This window comes from Pteropus medius, unplaced genomic scaffold (assembly GCF_902729225.1).
Source record: "Pteropus medius unplaced genomic scaffold, Ma_sr-lr_union100, whole genome shotgun sequence".
Taxonomy (NCBI): domain Eukaryota; kingdom Metazoa; phylum Chordata; class Mammalia; order Chiroptera; family Pteropodidae; genus Pteropus; species Pteropus medius.
Window position 1 is genome coordinate 12,902,745 of NW_024346062.1, and position 21,195 is coordinate 12,923,939.

At 32.2% G+C, this 21,195-nt stretch overlaps 1 protein-coding gene across 4 annotated transcripts in view; it reads left to right on the forward strand.

Moving 5' to 3' along the window:
- The window catches only part of SLF1 (SMC5/6 complex localization factor 1), a 64,684-nt gene extending 44,182 nt beyond the window's left edge, over positions 1-20,502 (forward strand). For 3 of the 4 annotated variants that reach the window (XM_039875088.1, XM_039875092.1, XM_039875090.1), the window contains 7 exons: positions 2,736-2,883; positions 11,647-11,792; positions 12,760-12,923; positions 13,679-13,812; positions 15,734-15,826; positions 16,233-16,415; positions 18,954-20,502. In XM_039875088.1, the coding sequence (XP_039731022.1) occupies positions 2,736-2,883; positions 11,647-11,792; positions 12,760-12,923; positions 13,679-13,812; positions 15,734-15,826; positions 16,233-16,415; positions 18,954-19,435 (1,350 nt within the window). In that variant the 3' untranslated portion in view covers positions 19,436-20,502. The remainder of the gene's footprint in view (positions 1-2,735; positions 2,884-11,646; positions 11,793-12,759; positions 12,924-13,678; positions 13,813-15,733; positions 15,827-16,232; positions 16,416-18,953) is intronic. The other variant, XM_039875089.1, reaches the window with a different exon arrangement.
- Positions 20,503-21,195: the final 693 nt, after the last annotated feature.

Consider the following 21,195-nt stretch of genomic DNA (forward strand, 5'->3'; position numbering starts at 1 on the left):
AGGCTGCAAAAACCACACCTTTTTTTTTTTTTTTTAATCCCAGGTCTCTCTGAGGTCAGCAAAGGGCCTTTAGAGCAAAGTCAGCTGGCCTTGAATCGCTTCACTTGGCTTTTACCTTCTCCTAGATCTTGGCCTAGAAAGTCCTCATAACTTTCCAGGAGATGTTTTACATGTCGTATTCAACATTTTTAGTTTTTTAGTTTTTGTTTTGTTTTTTTTTTCCTATAATAGCATTAATCTGAATTACCTAGGCCTCCATTATCAGAAACAGAGACCCTTATTGGTTTTTAAAAATCCTATTTAGGGGGACATCTGAAGCATGCTTTAAAAAATTCTTTTGAGTCCCTTAATTTTTTTAAATTGGCATTTAAAAAGGAAGATTGTTTCTGGGTGTAGCTAGACTTCTTTGTGATCAGGTAATCCTATTATGTGGCAATAACCAGTCAAGTAGCCATTTTCTTATACATGTATCTGAGTTAAAAAGACATTAAATTAAACAAATGTGTATAAATCTAAAATATTCAACAGGAATAGAACTAACTACACTTCATTGCCAGTTGAGTATAATACTTCTAGCTAAAACTGATAACATCCTTATTAATTACCATCTGCCTTTTTATGTGCTTTTTAGACAATAGAATCATTAAGGATAGAACATATTTCCTCATTTTTGAACATTTCTTTTTTTATCTATATTATTATATAAATGAAATGGCTCATTTAAGCTGAAAACAATAATAAAACTTATGTTTTCACAATTTTAGTGTCACCACAGGACTATCACAGATAAGAATTTACTCAGGAAATACTGATGTAAATAGTAACAGATTTATACATATTTAACTTGAAGATTTTTGTTCAAATTCGTACATTCAACATATTTGTGAAGCAATCTGCAATAAATTGTAGCATCAGTTGTAACATGAAAACTGGTTTTAAACTTTGCAAATTAATATTTTAATGTTCAAATTGCTTAAATTCATATAAACTGGTTTTTTTTGTTGTTACCTTATCTCTTAGAATTCATTTTTGTACTTAATTAAATCTTTTTGGCACTTTCCAATTTCAAGAATTCCATGCATGTTCACAGACATCATTTTCTGTACTGTAAAGCATTTGTTTCTTGATTTGCTGAGTTGAAGCATTCAATTTAAGTCATTAGCTAAACAGAAGTCCTCAGTTTATGCTAATATTGTTTTGTCATAGTGTCAATCAGCAAGTATTGCAGAGTGACACAATGGCAGTGAATTTCATTGTCATTAATCTGAGAAAGCTTTGGGCTTTCCTTGGCAAAGAGCAGAGGTGGGCTGTGTCAAGGTTATGGAAGAGGTACAAATTTTTCTAAGCTTGGTAATTAGTCTTACTTCTCTTTGTGATGTCCTTAAGTGCTATTTAAGGACAACCCTACAATTATAGATAGAAACAGAACCTAGTTTGTATTTAAAGATAAGAAAATTGAAGCTAAAGAATTTAAGTAACTTATTCAAGGTTTCATAGCTTATTAGGGCAAAGCCTTGACTAGAGCACAAGTGCCCACTACAACATACTTTCTCTGGTTTCAAATGCCAGTGTTTAAAACAGGAAGAGGCACAATATGTACATTATGTTTGCATCTTTCTGACAGAGGTACTAGAGGAAGAGTTTGTCATCTCTTGCAATGGGGTATTATAGAAAGCCCTGTTTGGTGTTACCGGAGCAACAAGGGGATCTGTCTGCCTGTATGCATCTAAACCAAAGAAGAGATGTGTACAGGTTTTACAGGAAACAGAGTAAGGCTTATTTACAGAGTTGTGAGTCCTGGAAACACAGACAAACTATTGCTCTCAACAACCTGGCTCCTGGGTGGCTCAGGAGTATAGATTATATAGGGAAAAGTCAGTCGTGGGAAATAAGAGAATGGGGTCGTAGGTGCTATTGATTGGACAGTTAGAGGGGGATGAGGTAACTGAGTATTGTGTCTTGTTCTGGAATCAGCCATGGTGCCATCCCGTCTTGTCCCGTGGCCTGGTGGGGTTGTTCTGCCTCCATGGGCCTAGGGCTGAAACACGTCTAAAACCAAAATGTTATCCTTAGTCTAAAATCTAACCGAAACTTATTATCCTCATTATTATAGACCTGAGGCTTAGTTTATATTATGTCCTAATGCTTAATGATTAAAGGAGCAGGCCTACAGAGGTGGAAGGATAAGAGTGGAAAAAAGCAAATGAGTCACAATGCCATTACCTGCGCAGAATCAGCTTGAATCAAAGGAAAAAAAAAAACTGTATTAAAGAAATGAAGTGTCTATGTGGTTACCCTGGGAGTCAGAAGGTCACAATTCTAGTTTGTTTTACATTATGTACTGGTCAATTTTTGGAAGATTGCCAAGTTTATAAACTGGAGATTACTTTTACTGACATATAATATGGAGCTATACTGACTCAAGCACTTGACACCATTGGATAAAGTTATATCATAAGTTTGTTATAAGCTATCCATATATGTCCTGGAAATTTTGTATTATTAACTGTTTTATCATATAGAGGTAAATGTAAATATAGATGGTTGGAGGAAGGAAGAGGGAAAGAAGTAAAAGAAGAGATTTGAGAGAGGGAATTAGTTTGCCAGGGTTCTTAAAAATACCTTTTAGCATTAGTATACTACGTATTTTTAAATAGCTGTTTCGCTTCAATAAGTTTTCAAAATAAATACTGATAGAAATCATATATTTTAATATTTTTCCATCTTAATGTTAGGTTTTCAAACATGAACTAGCTTACTTATTGACTGGAATTCTTGGAGCAGCAATAGATTATTGGATCTTCCTTGGTCTTAAGATGGGTAGAAATGTGATGCGACACATGTCTGATGACTTAGGAAGTTATGTTTCCCTTTCGTGTGATGGTAAGTGTGTCTATGTTATGTTTTTCTTACACCCATTGTGGAAATTAATTTTGAGTTATTTTTAGACACAATCTGTAAACCTTAACATATGTTCATATGAAACTTTCCTTAAAAGTTTATATACACACACACACATATAGATAATATAAAGAGGAATGTAAAAATTACCCATAATGAATGCTCCCACACAGATAACCACTTTTTAATATATTTCTTTCTAGTATTTCTAAGCCTTTTTACATATTTGAGCTCATACTATATATGTAATATTGTATTCTTATTTTTCTCTAAATGTTACATGAGTCTACACACACACATCATTTATTCAGAAATATTATTTTGACGATTTTATGAAAATTGAAATTATATTGTACTATAGAAAATAGTATCTGGAAATAAATTATTATATATTTTTAAATTAATGTTTACCTTAATCCTGCAACTAAAACAAAATTAAACTATCTTAAACATTTAACCAGACAAATTTAAAATCAGTTTATTCTCTTTTTATTGGAGAGATTTGCTCTTGTATGTATGGTGTTTTTGAATCTCACGTGGTAAGAATTATTTTCAGTATCATTAATGCTTCTAATTATTCAAGTTGAGTAGAAAACATTCGTGTGTCTCTAATCATATCTGTGCCATATGAACAGTTCCTAGGTTTCTTCCTGTATGAATACTTAACAGTTTTAATAAATGAAATTCATTGAATCAAAATACTTATTATGGTATAAAGTCACTTGCATTAACTTGGGTTATATCACTGGTTAAAATATTTTCCCTTTGTACCTGTTGCATTATAATTTTTCTTTGTACAACATGAAAAACTGCTGTTATTTATTTTCCATTGAGTCTGGTGATCTAACAGATGAGCATGAGTGAAGCAAATAGAAGTAATTTATATGTATAAATTTCTCACTGTTCCTCATCCCCCATTAATCTGCTTTCATTTTAAAATTTCCTTTCAAATAAGTTGGGGAAGCAATATTATTTAAGCAATGTGATGACAAAACTCATTTTTACGTGCTCATCTGATGAAAGCGGTTCTACCTAACTCTTTTGAGTCTCCAAAGTGAGGGAGGCTTCCATAAGACCTTTTTTCATTCCTAAATTTCAAAGCCAGTTTAGGGAACTATGAATCTTTTTCTCTCTTTCTCTCTCCTCCTTCCCTTTTTTCCTTCCTTCTTATAATCCCAAATTCCTAAAATTTCTAAAACTGAATGAGTTTTTCGTGGCCCTCAAATATAAAAGATGGTTTTTATAAATCTAAAAATATTTTACACTGCCAAATAGGTATTCTGTTTTGTTACACATGTGTTTCAGTGCATCTTGGTTTTATATGTAAGAAAAAGTTGATGAATATGCTGTCAATCACTTTAATACTTTGAAAAGAGAATCTAGAATAGGAATCCAGGCTATAACTGGGTTCAGGATTTATTCGATGATACCCTCTGCAAAGAGAGGTCTCTTTTTATACTACCGAAGTTAGATTTTTATCTAAAGCATTTTATCTCCTTTCTTTTTTTCTCTTTTTCATTGAACTGAGGGGTGATTACTGTTCTTTTTGTGGAATAGCTGTCTTTTGTTGCATGACTTTTTAACATTTCTTAGCTCAAATTCAATCTTCTTTCAGAACCTTTATCATTTCTTTCCCACTATTCCTACTAGGTAGTGGTTTCTCTTCTTTCTTTCCTTTTTTTGTTTTTTCGTTTTAGAAACAGCGGAATTCTGGTATTGTTTGCTAGCATGAGAACTAAACATTCAGCTAAAAAGATTCCTGTTTTCATTCTATAATGAAAATCTCTTTGAGTTTGGGGACTCAGGACAGAATTAGGAATAGCTTTTGAGACTGTTGATATAGTTATATGTATTTCTAGTGCATATTGGATTCTTTTAGGAGAATATATCTTATAGTTTAGCCAAAAGCATGAAATAATGAGCCTTGTATTTACAGGATTGTATTTGTTGTCCGTCAGCTTTAGTGCTTTCTTAACTCAGATTCTGAATTTCCCTTCACTTTAAAGCAAAGAATTGTTATCCACTGTTTTTCTCAGTTTTCACATGACATGTTTAAACTCAACAAATCTGAGCCTGTGACTGACTTAAGCTAAAATTAGACTTGAACATTACTATGATAATCCTGTCAACAAACTGATTATTTTGCTCTCTAGGATCTGTTTGGTCATTATTAAACACTCTAAGTGAGATTTGAACTGTATCCCTGTTTGAAAGTGTGTTTAAGCCTTTCCTTACCCTTCTCAAAACACACACACACAATGGGTTCTTTAGGCTTCCATTTAGGCTATAATAAGCAGTTTTAAAATTTCACCATAAATCTCTAAAAATAGTTCAAATTAATATCTTCCCAAATTTTTGTTGTTAATTTTTATTTTTAACCTTTGTTGAGAAAGAAATCACGTTAACAGTTTACTCTTAAGAGAGCAGTAGCTTTTCTACAGTTAACATGCAAAATTAAAGCGTTTATTATGGAGTTCGTAGAAGACTACACTTACCCCTACAAGTGAACTAAATGTTCTAATGTCCTTTTTGTCAGTGTTTTGATATTTTGGTGAAGAACTATTTCTTTTTCCCTGAAAATATTCCCTCCTTTAAAAATAAAATTTCCTTTATTATTCTTCAGCTGAGTTACTATTTTTTGCTTTTCCTGTCATTAGTAAAGATGTTATAATTTGACTATTACATAACTTAACAGCTGAAAATATTGATTTGTCTTTCTCATTTATGGCAAACTGGATGTTTTTGGTTTTTCCTAGTTCAAAAGTATAAAATTCATAATATGAAGCTACTCATATTCAGATCTATTGCATTAATTTTAGTTTAGTAAAATTGTTGTTAGTTGTTAATTGTTTTGTAGAAAATTAAAGCAGAAGATATTTCGGTAGATAAGTAAAATGCTTTCTTCTTTCCATTAGATCTCATGTCCATCAGTCCCACATCCAGCATTCATTATTTCTAAACACTTTGAACAGAAAGTTTTCTTTATCTTTTTCTAAATTTTAAGATCAAGTGATCTGAATTTTCTTTTTTATGCCTAGTTGAAATTCCTGATGTATTGGCTTAAACTAGAGACTGGCAATTTTTTTTTTTTTGGTAAAGTACCAGAAATATTTTTAGCTTTACAGGCTCTATAGTCTCTGTCCCAGCTACTGAACTCTGCAGTTGTGAGAAAGCAGCAATACACAATACATAAATGAACATGATATCTGTGTTCCGGTAAAACTCTATTCATAAAAATAGGCAGCAAGACATAGTTTGCCAATCTAACTTATCTCATTGGGAAGAAAACATGTCATCAGAATCTACTATATTTTTCACATCTTTAGATAACTTTAATAAAGCTTCTTTGATTTTGTCAGGCTACGTTGTTATCTTTTCCTGATAGTTTTTCCAAACCTTTTTTTTTTTTTTCATTTCTTTTCTAATCCCTCTGCATGCTTAGGACCTCTTCCATAAATTAAATTTTTATGATTATCTGTCAAAATGTTTTTATTGCCTTCATTATTCAACAAATCTTTATTGGTCTTCTACCAGTCATTGTGCTGAACACTTCATATGCAGTGGAAGAGGGAAACAAAACATGGTCTATGCTGTTTTGGAGCTTTCTGTGGGAGAGCAGACTGTAATTAAGATGTAAATACATTATTTAAAAATGCTAAGTGCTCCAAACAAGTAAAACCAAGTATTGAAATGGGTGAACTTACTTTATTTGGGTGGTCATGGAAAGCAGAACCTGAAGGATAAGTAGGAGTTTGGCAGAGAATCATGTTCCAGTCAGAACCATTTACGAAAACTCTGAAATAGGAAAGACCCGGGCCTGTTTGAAACCTGGTGGCCTGGCCGATGGCAAGCATCAAGGACAAGAGTGGCCAGAATAAAGCCAAAGAAGAGAAAGCAGAGTTTGCTTAGGAACTTCTAAGCCTTGTTCAGGAATTAGATTAATAAGGGAGTGGCATGATCTGACAAATTTTTTAAAAAGATCATCCTGGCTTGGCTCTTTAGTTATTGCTACCTGCTAGTCTTTCATTCTTTCATTTATCAAATACTAATGTTTATTTTGTGCAAGTTAGTTACCTAGAAGCTATGAGGGCTACAAAAATGACTCTGCCCTTAAAGATCTTTCAGCCCAGGCACGGGCTCAGTTTCTTATGTTCTCTTGTTCATGTGTTATCATTTCCTTTGCATGTATTACCTGGTAATATGTGGATCCATTATATCTTTTATGTCCTATTTCTTTAAACCTATCAAATGCTTTTTCTAATTGAATAATTCCATTTAGAAGTTCCAATGTGAGATAATCTCTTTTGAACCGTATAGTCTTGTTATTTCCACTTGCTTTTTGTATCTGCTTAGAGTTGATATGTTAAGAGATTTATTAGTTATAGTAAACTCTGTGATGATATGCTTTTAAAAATGTATATGACTAGAGATTTAATGTTCAAAATCTTTTGTTGACCATCCTTCAGTTTACTGCTTGTACAGTTTCAGATAATACTAACAGCCTAGAAGGTTGTAAGTAGTCAGTTATAATAAAAGGTTATTAGTAACTTCCTTCTTATTTTCAATTCTTAAAAATTGTGCCTCTGTTGAGGACATTTTGGAAAGAGTTATTTGAATTCAACAGTCATTTGTTCTTATGGGGCTAGGTGGGATCTACTTGACATCTGACTGGAGCCATTTGCCCATAAGGCAGTCTAGTCTGCCACAAGGCACTAACCTCAGGTCTCTTTAATCAAGGCAGAGTTTCTTTCTTAGCCTGGGCACTGTTTATGTTTTGGGTCTGATAATTCTTTGTTGTGGGGGTCTGTCCTGTGAACTGTGAAGTATAGGATGTTTAGTAGTATCTCTGGCCTTCGCCCACTAGATGTCAATAGCACTTCCCTCCAAAGATGTGACAACCAAAAATTACCAGATGCTCCCTGGGTTAACCCCGGCCTCCCTTAGTCCATTGTTCCTCCACACACCCACAACCCCCAATTAAAAATCAAAACAGTCAAATCAAACAGTCAAGGATTGCAAGGACACCAGAGCCCCAGCATTTTGAGAAGGCATCTGAGTAAGACAGGACTTTCATTGGGTGTCTGCAGTCTCTTCAGCCTAAAGGAACTTAGCCCCTGATTGGAGAGGTAAAAGTTTTATACTTTATATTGCTATTAAATTTATCATTCTGTCCAATTTTTTAAATTACAGTATGGCTTGCATCTATTTCTATTGGGCAACACCATTTTATTTTATTTAAAAAAATTTTTTTAGAGTTAACATTTAATAGCATATTAGTTTCAGGTATACAGCATAATTGATAATTGTTAGACATATACATAACTTATGAAGTGATCCCCCCCCATTCAGTCTAGTACCCACCTGACACTGTTGACTATATTCCCTATGCTGTACTTACATCCTTGTGACTATTTTGTCACTGCCAATTTGTACTTTTTAATCCTTCACCTTTTTCACCCAACTGGCAACCATCAGTTTGATCTCTATATCTACGAGTTTCTTTCTGTTGTTTGTTCATTTATTTTGTTTTTTTGGATTCCACATATAAGTGAAATCATATGGTATTTGTCTTTCTTGGTCTGCCTTACTTCACTTAGCATAATACCCTCTAGGTTCATCCATGTTGTCACAAATGGTAAGATTTCACTCTTTTTTTAATGGCTAATATTCCATTATATGTATATGTGTATATACATACCACATCTTCTTTATCCAGTCATCTATCTATGGATACTTAGGTTGCTTTCATGTGTTGGTTATTGTAAATAATGCTGCAATGAACACAGAGTGTGTATATCTTTTTGAATTAATGTTTTGGATTTCCTCAGGTAAATACCCAAAAGTGAGATTGCTGGGTCATAGAGTAGTTCTATGTTTAATTTGTTGAAGAACTGCTATGCTGTTTTCCATAGTGGCTGCACCAGTTTGCGATCCTACAACAGTGCATAAGGGTTGCCTTTTCCCTACATTCTTGCCAACGCTTACTACTTTTTGATTTATTGATGATAGCCAATTTGACAGGTGTGAGGTGATATTTCACTGTGATTTTAATTTACATTTCTCTGATGATTAGTGATGTTGAGTATTTTTTTATATGTCTTTTGGCCTTCTGTATATCCTGTTTGGAGAAATGTCTATTCAGGTCCTCTGCCCTTTTTTAAAACAGATGGTTTGTTGTTGTTGTTGTTTTTTTTTTCTTTGGTGTTAAGTCATATGAGTTCTTTATGCATTTTTGAATATTAACCCCTTATTGGATGTTTCATTGGCGAATACCTTCTCCCATTTGGCGAGTTGTCTTTCTGTTTTGTTGGTTACTTAGATATAGTCCCATTTGGTTTTTTTTGTTTGTTTGTTTTATTTTTTCATTTGTTTCCCTTGTCCAAGAAGACAGATCCAAAAAAATATTATTGAGAGTATTGTCATAGAGTTTTACAGCCTTTGTTTTCTTTTAGGAGTTTTATGGTTTGGAGTCTTAGACATTTAAGTCTTTAATCTTTTTTGAATTTATTCTTCTTTATGGTGTTAGAAAGTAGTCTAGTTTTATTGTCTTTTCTTTTCTTTTTTTTTTTCATGCATTTGTCCAGTTTTCCCAGCACCATTTTTAAAGAGACTGTCTTTACCCCCATTATATTATTGGCTCCTTTGTCATAGATTAATTAATCATATCGGCATGGGCTGATTTGTGAGCTCTCTATTCTGTTTCATTGATCTATGTGTCTGTTTTTATGTCAGTTTTGATTACTATATCCTTATCGTATAGTTTGATATCAGGTAGCATAATACCTCCAAGTTTATACTTCTTTCTCAAGATTGCCTTGGCTATTTGAGATCCTTTGTGGTTCCATATATATTTTAGGATTATTTGTTTTCTGTGAGAAATATCATTGGTATTTTGATGGAGACTGCATCGAATCTGTAAATTGCTTTGAGTAGTATGGATATTTAAATGATGTTAATTTTTTCTATCCTCAAGCATGGGATAGCCATCCATTTACTTGTATCTTCAATTTTTTTCCCCAGTGTCATAGTTTTATAAATACAGATCTTTTACTGCCTTGATTAAATTTATTCCTAGGTATGTTTTTTGCTTTTTCATGTGATAGTAAATGGGAGTGTTTTCATAATTTCTGTTTGTTATTGGTGTATGAAAATGCAACTGATTTCTGAATATTAATTTTGTGTCCTACTTTACTGAATTTATTTATTAGTTTTAATATTTTTTTAATGGAATCTTTGGGGTTCTCTATAGTATGTCATCCACAAATAAGGGCAGTTTTACCTCTGCCTTTCCAGTTTGGATGCCTTTTCTTTTTTTGTTGTCTGATTGCTGTAGCTAGGACTAATAATACTGTATTGAACAGAAGTGGTGATAGTGGGCATCCTTGTCTTGTTCCATGTGCAGACCCTTTAAGAGGACACCTGGGTCTACAGCAGCTCTCCGTCTTACCTTGGCTCTTGATCCTTAGCAGGGAGCTCCGCAGCTAAAATAACCCTCCTGATTCTTTTCCACACGTGAGTGTGGGACCAGCCTGGTTTATGACTCCATCTTTCCAGTAGTCTCCACATGGCTTCTTCTTTATATCCCAGGAGTTATCTTCAGCTAGTCTTCAGGTGGTTCTCAAGGGTAGTTCTATCATTTATTTGTAATTTTGAGGTTGTGGGAAGAAGCAAGCACAGTGTTTACCTAACCCTCCATCTTGACCAGAACCTCAAGTCTGTTTGGCCATTATATCCAATTTTTAAAATATATTTTAACCTATTAAGTTTATCGTGCTAATTTTATTGACTTTTTCTAATTCTTTATTCTTCCAGTATTTGTTATTAATCTGCCTTATTGTATAATATCATAACATTTTTATCTTTTTGTTTTGCTTAATTCTAGCTCTTTTAGTATCCTATTGTTTTGTCTTTCTTATTCTTTATCATTCCACTGTATTATCCATTCTGTTACTTATGCACAGAGTATTATTAGAGAATTCATAACTTTAGATAGATTAAATGGGAAGTAGTCACTCCAGTCCTTCATCATTTTCAATTCGTTTTATGTTTACGCATTTCCATGTTATTGCAGAAATTGAGGATTTGGGAAAGAAGAGATTTGAGGCTCTTGGTGTTTTTTTGTTTTTTGTTTTGTCATTTAAAAGTATATCCCTCCCCCACTTGCTATAGTAGAGTGAGTGTAAACTTCTAAAGAAATCCTTATACATTTTGTGGTCTTACATTTTCCCTTTTCTTTACACTCATCTGCAGTATTAGGATTCTTGAGTATTGTCAGGGGAAGAAGTCTTGTTTATTTCTTCCTATCAGCTTAAGACTAATCACTGCAAATTTAATACACATGTGCCCGTTTAAAAAACAAGTACTGGTTTTTCAAAGGTGCAACTCTATTATGGGAAGAGATCTTTAATAGTAAGTGGAAAGTATAGTGATAAAATCCCATGTCTGCCTACATATTCATATACCATCAATCTATTCATGTGTATATATATAATTTCAATAACTTTTATTTAAAATAATAATAAAAAGTAGTGATTGTTTCAAATGTGAGAACACTGCCATAAAACAATTTCTTTTCAAAGGCAAGGAAAAGAATATTATCTGTTTTTTTGTGGTTTAAAATTATATGGGTGAATTTTATTGGTGTAGGAATCATTTTCATGAATAAAACCTATAGAGGAAAAGTCTAAAGAAGGAAATTTTATAAGGTGTAGCAGTAACTATTTTTATTTCTCTCGTTTCCTACAGACTTTTCTTTACAGGAATTAGAGATTTTCATTTGTTCCTTTTCCTCCTCCTGGCTTCAAATGTTTGTTGCAGAGGCAGTCTTTAAAAAGTTGTGTTTACGGAGTTCTATCAGTATTTCTTCTGAACCACTCTCTCTTCAGAAAATGGTAAGCACCACTCTATTCTAGTTCTTTTAATTTCCGAGAAGTGAGTTCGTAAATTCAGTTTTAAAGTATTCTTCGTTACTTCTAATAATTAGAGCACATTAATTATAAATCTTTCAAATCTGTATAAAAGCATGTATATTTCTACCTCAAAAAATGGAGTAATTAGTGAATAGAAATTTTAATTACTTAAGAGTAATTAAGGATTGATAACAGAAAAATAGTACAAGAACCTTTGTTTCTTAACCACTCGCCACAGTACATAAGATTATTATTTTGGAAAGACCTAGATCCAGAAAAAATTTTACATAGTATTTAATGGTATTTAAAAAGCAAAATTGCAAATAATATTGAACGTTATTCCCTTCTATTCTATATGTACACACATATAAGCTGCATTTGATCCAGAGTTTTCCAGTTTTATCTTGGCTATCTTTATCATTAATATCTACTATCTCCAGCAGTTTCTTCAACAACTGGAAAATATGCTTGTTAATTGGTCAAATTGAACAAATACCCTTTTTGCAACAATCCTTTAATGACTTTTGCACTTCTTATTCTGTTTATTCTAGCGTTGTTTCTGTTTAAGGCAGGCATTACTGAAGTGGAAGTTGTACATAATGGTACAAAATAACAGTTGTACATAAACCACAAATATTTAAAATATGCAAATGACTTATAACAAGCTGGGCATAAGACTAATCAAAAGAACCTCCCTAAATGAGCATCACAATTGAATTTGAAAAAATTACTTCAAGAAGGCATTTTTCTTCTCATGTACATCATATTGACTTAATGACATGGAACTAGCAGCTTTCTTGATGTTTAAGCATGTTTAAATTAGATAGAGTGGCCACCAAAGTGATAAAACCAAGAAAATATAACCAAATTTAATGACGATATGAATTAACTTTTTATATAGCTTTCCAAGTCTTTGTAGTTGAGAAAGCATAATAATTTTTTCCAACAGGTATATTCCTATTTGCCAGCTTTGGGTAAAACTGGTGTGCATGGGACTGGAAAGATGCAGATACCAAAGAAAATAGGACAACGGCCTTGCCTTGAATCTCAGAGAGCTTTACTAATGCTGAATGGTGCTAAACAGAAACAAGTTGAGGGGCTGCAAGAGTTACCGTAAGTGATACTTATATACCAACTCTGCTTTGTTTGAGTATAGCTTTTTTCTGACATATTTTTTGAACTTTATGGTTATCTGTGATGTTTTCAGAATTATACTAATTAGCAGAAAACTCAGTTTTAGAACTCTAAGTACACATAATCAACATTTTCACTTTCTTTGATTCAAGATACATTGCTTTCTTTCTGTTAAGACGAAGTGCTTTCAAAAAAAAAAATTGTTCATTAAATTCTTGTTTCACACACTTTTTGCCCTGTGATTTAAATTACTACTTGATATAATAAAGATAGATTTCAGAATGCATCGTCATGTGAAATACTCTGAATTTCTATAATAGCTTCCCCGAAATGAGAAACCTCCCTCTAAAAGTATGTTGTATAAAATTCAGAAAACCTAAAATGTTTTTAGGAAGAAAACAATAGGATAAGATATAAAAATAAGAATGAGGAGCCAGGGGCCTGCATTTTGCTTTATTCTCTCTGTCAAATATAGTTTACTTGATCTTTTTCTCTACCTGACATTCCAAATAAACTTTTCAGTGGGCAGTTTAGGGTGCAAAGTTAATAAAATGAAATTTTATGAACTGAAATTTGTTTCTGTATAGTTAAAGTAAATACAAAAATAAAAAGCAGTAAAGATTTGAATAAGGGGATTTAAATTAAAAAGGGTTCAGATTTGTCTAAAATACTCATTTAATGTATAATGTCATGTCCTTGTGAAAAACAAACTTCCATTATTTCTTATTTTTCAGAGAACTTAACCTTGCTAAACGTTCTTCATCATTAAAAAGACTGAAAAAGAAGTCTGAAGGAGAATTGTCATGTTCCAAAGAGAATTGCCCCTCTTTAGTTACAAAGATGAATTTCCACAAGACTAATTTAAAAGGTATTCCAAGTATCTAAATTAACTTATGCTAGGAACTTTTTCATGATTCTACCCAGTATTTGCAGGTTTTACACATTGGCCTTGAAGAATACTTGAACTTAAATATTGGACTAGGTCCAGGAAGTACCTTCCTGGATAGCATATTATTTTTTAAACTGTCATTTATACAAAGAAAGTGACTGTGATTCCCAGTATAATAGAGTATTCCTTCCCTTCTTTTCTCCCCCTGCCTCTCCAGATACTAAACACAGTGCATAACTCCCATCAAGCTCTTTCCAGATTTACCCGCCTTACTTTTCTATTCCACCTCAACCTGTGCTGCTTAAGATTAGTGTGTCTTTGGATTTGAAAGTATAATTCAGTCTTCATCTCTTTCAGTCCTAGACATTTTGTGAACAAAGAATGAGGAGTAGGCTATGTTACATAGCTGTGTTAAGCATATGGACTCTTTTCTTCCAGGCATTGAGCCCAGACTATGAAATGTATTTGGCTTTTGGTTCTAACTATACTGGAACCTAAGTACCTAAAAGATGGAGTAACAAGAATAATGTTGTAATTCACTCCAGTACCTCTTCTACTTAGGCTCCTCTTAACTCACAAATATAAGTTACCTTTTGAGAGTCTATACTTGGCCAATGTAAATTGCTGAGTCTTTTGTTTATGAGCTATAGCGTGTTTTTAATACAAAATTATCATTATGATACCAGTGGAAACAGTAACAGTGACGCTCTTATAACCTTTCTACATGATTTAAGTTCATAATTGCATATCACAAATTCAAAATAACTGCCCATTTGGCTCAAAATGTGAAAAATATATTAAATGAGAGCTCAGATATTAAATTTACAAAACTGTCTTTTTTCTTTGTTTATTGTATCAGAAACTAAAATGAATATGAATGACTTTAGTCTGAACAGCAGAAGGAACTGAGAGGGAGGAAGAGAATTGAAAAATAGTAGAGGAAAACTTCAAAAGGTTTTCAATGCATGTAAAAGAAATGTTTTGGTAGAAATTAGAGATAATCTGTAAAACAGAACACTGTAAAAATGTGCTTGGTATTTTATAGCAAGAAAGAATTTGATTCTGTGTTTGATTTGTTTTCTAAACAATCACTTTTAAGTTTTTTTTTTAAATTCACCTTACATCAAATTATCACATCTTATTAACTTTGATTATAACAGAGATGGATATAGACAATTTTAGCCAGCAGGCACTAATTGCATACCTCCTAGAAAAAACTTTGCCGTTCTGTTTGTCACCCTTGTTCAGCTTTAAATGGTACTAAGATTTTTGTGTGTGTGTGTGTGTGTGTGTGTTTATATTAAGATTCCCCCATTTCTCCTTCTCTGTGCTGCTGTAGCCAAGCCAGACAGCTTATTGAGAAGCAGCAAACCATCTGTTAATGGATTTGAAGTTCTGAATTATACTTGAGTGTGTAGAGGCACTCGTGCTTAGCCAGAAACATTCATTTGAATTAAGCTATAAATGCTGTGTAAAAAAGAGCCATACATTTAACGTAGGTTCATGAATAAATTTAAGAGAGTGCAGTTGCACTCTAAACTTTTATTGCTGCAAAACCCAGTATTTTTGGTGTTCTCTGATCATTTGGGGATTTTATAGCAGGGTTGAAGCTTTAAACCTTGAACTAGGGGGAGACAATGCCTGTGTTAAACCTTTTGCAGTAGAATTTCATTGCTGAATTGCTGATAGAATAGACGCTCTATGGATTGGTGGGGTTCCCTCCTCCTCTTTTTTTTTTTTTTTTTTTCCTTAACACAAGAGATGTTTAAAACAGTCAAAAAGAAAACTCAATAAATAATTTTCTGGCATAGGGCCAGATCTCCTAGTTCATGCCCTTTGATTATTTTCTTTAGTTGATATCTTGTCTTCTCTGGAATAATCTATTAATATTTTATGGCAGGAGAAACAGCCCTGCATAGAGCTTGCATAAATAACCAAGTGGAAAAATTGATTCTTCTTCTCTCTTTGCCAGGAATAGACATCAATGTTAAAGGTAAGTTCTAAATATTTGTGGTCTAATCCAATATGTTAATATTTGTATTATTAAATAGTTAAATGTCTGCATTAAGAAAAACACGTAAGTATATTTACCTAATGTATGTAGAATATTACCAGTAGCAAAACCAAGAAATTCATCATATATTGATTTATAGTTAATAGTGCAGAAACATATTTTAGTATTCATATTTTGATCAGATCCCAACATCAGTTTTTTTTAAATTGTTTTATTTTTCTTACAGTTATAAATATGATTATGTCCTAGGCATTTTTATCAAAGCATTCTATTTGTATGTGAAGCACCTAGAAAGTCACACTGATAAAGGAAGTAGAATATCAATACTTCACTACCAAAAGTCCTACTTTTGCTGATTTAAAACTTGTCTTGATTTCTAATTTAGACAATGCTGGCTGGACGCCTTTGCATGAAGCCTGTAACTATGGCAACACAGTGTGTGTCCAGGAAATTTTGCAACGTTGTCCAGAGGTAGATCTGCTCACTCAAGTGGACGGGGTGACTCCTTTGCATGATGCACTGTCAAACGGACATGTAGAAATTGGCAAGCTGCTACTCCAGCATGGGGGTGAGTACGTTTATGCTAAATGGGTTTTGATAAATTATCCAGTTTGTTTGATGAATCTCTCAGAGGTAGATAGCATTTTATATATTCAAGATCTATGAGGAGAGATGCCTTTATTTTATATTAATGAAGAAGTAAAGATAAAAAGTCTTTTAGAACATAAACACCTTTCATTTAGAAGAGGAAAATCCTTTTCATAATTTGTATATATTTTTGTGTTATTAAGCCTATTTAGGTTTGTATATATGAGAACGTATTTTGAATTGAGTGTGTTGGTTTTAAATATTAATCTTTTTACTTAAAGAGTAATGTCTTTGTAGAAAAGCCATTTTTGAAAGCTTATTAATAAATGGATATAAATGTTCAATTGTGATTACTTGGATTTTTCATTCTTGTTTCATTTCCTGTATATAATGCTAACTCGATTAATCTTTTTTTATGAGTCATTTCTTTATAGACTATAAAAAAAGAGTATCCTAGACTGTCTTTTCTTCATTACATTTTGCAGTCAATTAAGTTAAAGTAGAAGGATTTTCAAATGATAACTGTTGTGCAGGGGTTTTGTGATAGGTAACTTGAGCTTAATATTCACCTACTGCTTTTTCTGATTTTTTTCATCTGCTTTTAGAACTCCCCCCTTTTCAGTGACATTCTTCTTATTTTTGAACTGAATAATTTTTACATCAAAATATTAAAAACTGATTTGTGTTTTAAAAGAAAGGAAAACTGATGAGCAGCTTATAATGCAGAAGTAAAGATTTATATAAATTTTCTGTTTTTTGTACCAATTTTAACTTGAAATATAAAATGATTCTCTCCCATCATTAAAGTTGTTTGATTCTGCATGAAAATAAAAGGCATATTTTCTTTATATGTCTTTGTACTATGTACATATATATTATCTCTCTAAGAAAGGCTGTATAGCATGGTAGTTTAAGATGTTTAGTTATTTATAGTCTTCTCCTGCCCCCTAAAGGCCTTAGTGTGTCTGTTTTACTGATACCATTTCACAATCAATATATTTTTCAGTTTTCCATTTTTTTGGTATTACATGTTTACTGAAACATAATGTTCTAAATGTTTTATTTTTCTATTTAACCATGTAGCTGACTCCAAGCCAATATTTGGCCTTGCTTCAAATGGTGTAAGTGATATAAAAGCCAATATTATATTAAGTCCAACTCTTCAGAAGAGAATGGCATACCAACCAATGTGAATTTTTCTAGGGTCCTTGGTGAAGATGAGTCTCTTGTCCTAAGAGAGGAAATCTACTTGTACTTGTATTAATAAGGGTCCTTTAGCAATCTTACAGGCTTATCTTTGCCTTAGTTGTATTCTGAGTTTAGACTTATCAAATGGTTTGATATCATCATTATAATAACTATATTAGTTCTTCATTGTGAGTCACTGAATCTTGAGAGCAATAATTTTAAGAATTTATTTGTTTTTAAAACTTTTGTTTACTTTTGGTAACTTGTATCTGTAATTTTGTTGTATTTTTTAACAGGAGTAACTTAGAGCATTTTTTTTGAAATATCAACAAATGAAAAGAAACCTAATATTGATTTAGAATTCTTTTTTTCATAAATCACACATGAATCAGTGGTTGATCTTTTATATTAAATACATTTTTTATCTAGATCACTACATAAGTCTGATTAGACTCATCATTAAGAGTTTTAGCAGCTATAGTCTGTTCTGTCTCTGACAATATGATATATGTTGTACGGTAGGACCTTCTGATTATGTCTGCTACTACTAAAACCTTTATATTTTTTATAACATTTTTATGGCAAAATGCATAAATTAATATAGGACTCGACTGGCATAGTTAGGACTTTGCTATGTGACCATATCATGAGTTATTGTTTTGTTTCTCCATCATCCTTTACTACCTAGAGGATAAACTCTATCTCTGTAGTTTCTAAGTAGATGGTTATATGGTTTAACTATAGTAGATGGATAAAATCTTGAGTGTGACCCAAGAAAGTTAACATTTTATTTTTTTGTAAATCAGTTACTTGTACTAAAATATGAACACAGGCAAGGGTAAGTGAAAAATGTGTTCTATGTTCGTGCAAGTTTTTACAGTCTTTGCACAGCTACAGTAGCCCGTCACCAATGGAAAGGGACACTACTTTTTCCTCTTGGTGATATAGGATACCTTTAAGACTCTTATACAGAATTTAAGATGAATATATTTTATTCTTCTGGGAACACTGTAATTCTTATTTCAAGATGACAATTTATGAAGTTTCATAAAAGTTTTTTTCATCTATAATCATGTTGAACTATAAGGCATGTACTTTTATGCAACTCATTATTAGGCAGTTCACTAGGATTTAAGTTTTTTTAAATGCACTTTTATTAAGCAGTCAGTATGTGTATATATAGCCAATTAATTATGTCGACGAATTAGTACAGAGTATTATTATAAACGGAGCCCTGGATGTTTTAGGGGGAAAAAAAAGAGAAAACAGCTGTTAAGCTGCTAAAGTAAAAATGTTTTACTCTTAACATTTTGCATTCTCTTTTTCACAGGCCCAGTGCTTTTACAGCAGAGGAACTCTAAGGGGGAATTGCCCTTAGATTATGTGTTATCATCTCAAATCAAGGAAGAACTATTTGCTATTACAAAAATAGAAGATACAGTGGAGAACTTTCATGCGCAAGCAGAGAAACAGTTTTACCACCAACAGCTTGAATTCGGCTCATTTTTACTTAGTAGGATGTTGCTGAATTTTTGTTCAATTTTTGATTTATCTTCAGAGTTCCTCTTAGCTTTCAAAGGGTTAACTCATCTAAACGAACTGCTTATGGCTTGTAAGAATTATAAGGAAACCACCAGTGCTCATAGTGACTGGTTATTGGATCTTTATGCTAGAAATATTAAGACATTGCTGAAGCTTCCAAATATTCTTAAGGAACTGCCTGAGAATTTAAAGGTGTCTCCTGGAGTACACACTGAGGCCTTATTGGTGACATTGGAAATGATGTGTCGGTCAGTTGCCGAGTTTTCATGATGATGCCAAAAAATATGAACCTGCTCAACTTGCTTTGTCATTTATAAGGGTTTTATAGCTTATTAACAAATATTGATTTGGTTTATTGACAGAATTTGCAGCCTTGCTAAAAGCACTTAACTTCTGCAAAACTATAATACTGGTTCTTCTTTTTCCAGTATAGAATTTGACTCGAAAGTAAAAAAATAGTTTTGTTTGGTATATATGGCTTTCTTTAATCTTTATGATTACTTTTTGTTCTGAAAGTGATTATTATTTATTTATATCGTATATGTAAAAAATTTTAATTTAAATATTTTTTTCAAATTGAAATGTAATGTCCTCTATTTTAGGTGTTCTAGGTCTTAGAATCATGACAAGGATATTCATGCAAATGTGCACCTATACACATGAAGCTCCCTGTTTCTTTGTAGGCAGTTGGACTAAACTACTCATTTCAGTTTTGTGTTTCTAAAAATAAACATTTCTAAAATTTACAGTAATAATATTCTTTTGGTTTTTAAATGCATTGAATGTGCAATTTGACAGTATGATCTCTTGATTTATTTTATTTTAGCAGTCCGTGTACAAAGTGTGTTTCTACTCTGTGTAACCAGTATTCTGTAAGTGAAAACATTCCGCATAATAAGTTGTATTAAATATTAAGATTACAAATAACAACTAAGTAATAGATTTGAGATTATCTAAAATCTTGATGTACAGTGTGAATTTACAGAGTAGTAATGTTTCAGTTTGCAGTTTTTTTCCTAATAGCAATTTATAGTAAAACTAAAAGGGTGTGGATAATAACCACTTTTGAAATTGAAGTTGCTTCACTAGTGGGAATAAGTTACATTGTGATACAGCTGGAAAAGAAACATTAAAACTTCCATTTAGCCTTTATGTAACTAAAGTGATGATCTCACAGCGATTAATCTGCTGAAGAAGCACACTTTAGTTTTATCTTGAAAATAATCTTTTAACAAGATACAGATGCTGAGTGTTTTATTACTGGGTTTATAATCTAAACTGAAAACTGCCTTATTAGTATATCAGCTCTAAATAAAAATTAAGGTTTTTATTCTGTATTTTTGTATTAGTAATTTTTTACACGTACTGCAAAAAATAAATATTAGTTTTGTTTTAGTTAGCCTTCAAATACGACATCATACAAATCCTTTTTAATCTTAATCTGCCAAAGTATCAGAGAAAACCTGATGAAAGGAGACTATCTAAAGAAAATTAAAATTCTCAGAGTAAAGTGTTTCCCCGGATGATGAATAGAACATTTTTATTCCAGAGAGTAACCTCTTTACTTTATTGTGAAGGCATCTGGAATAATGTTTGCTTAGTAAACTAATATAAACTTGAAAACACAGACTTTGACATCAGACAGGCATAGTTTCAAATCCTTGTCTAATTTTTATTAACGAAATTGCAATGCAGGTTTCTTTCTGAGCTATGGTTTTCTTACCTCTCAAATGGAAAAAGCACCGAGTATCTGCCGTAATAGAACTAAGTTAGCCTATTGTCTTATATGGCACTAATAAATGTTATTTCCCTTCTAGTTATTAACTCCTCTTTTAGTTATAATGAATCATTTAAGTAAAAAGCAAAATAGTAATTCTTAAGTTAATAACAATTATAAGTTAATGAAATAATGAACATCACAAATTAGGGTTTTGCATTGCTAAGAAAAAATTTTTAAATTTGATCTTCATAAGAAATAGTCATTTAGTTGCAACTAATAGTTATATTTCAAAACTGTTCTATCTGCCAGC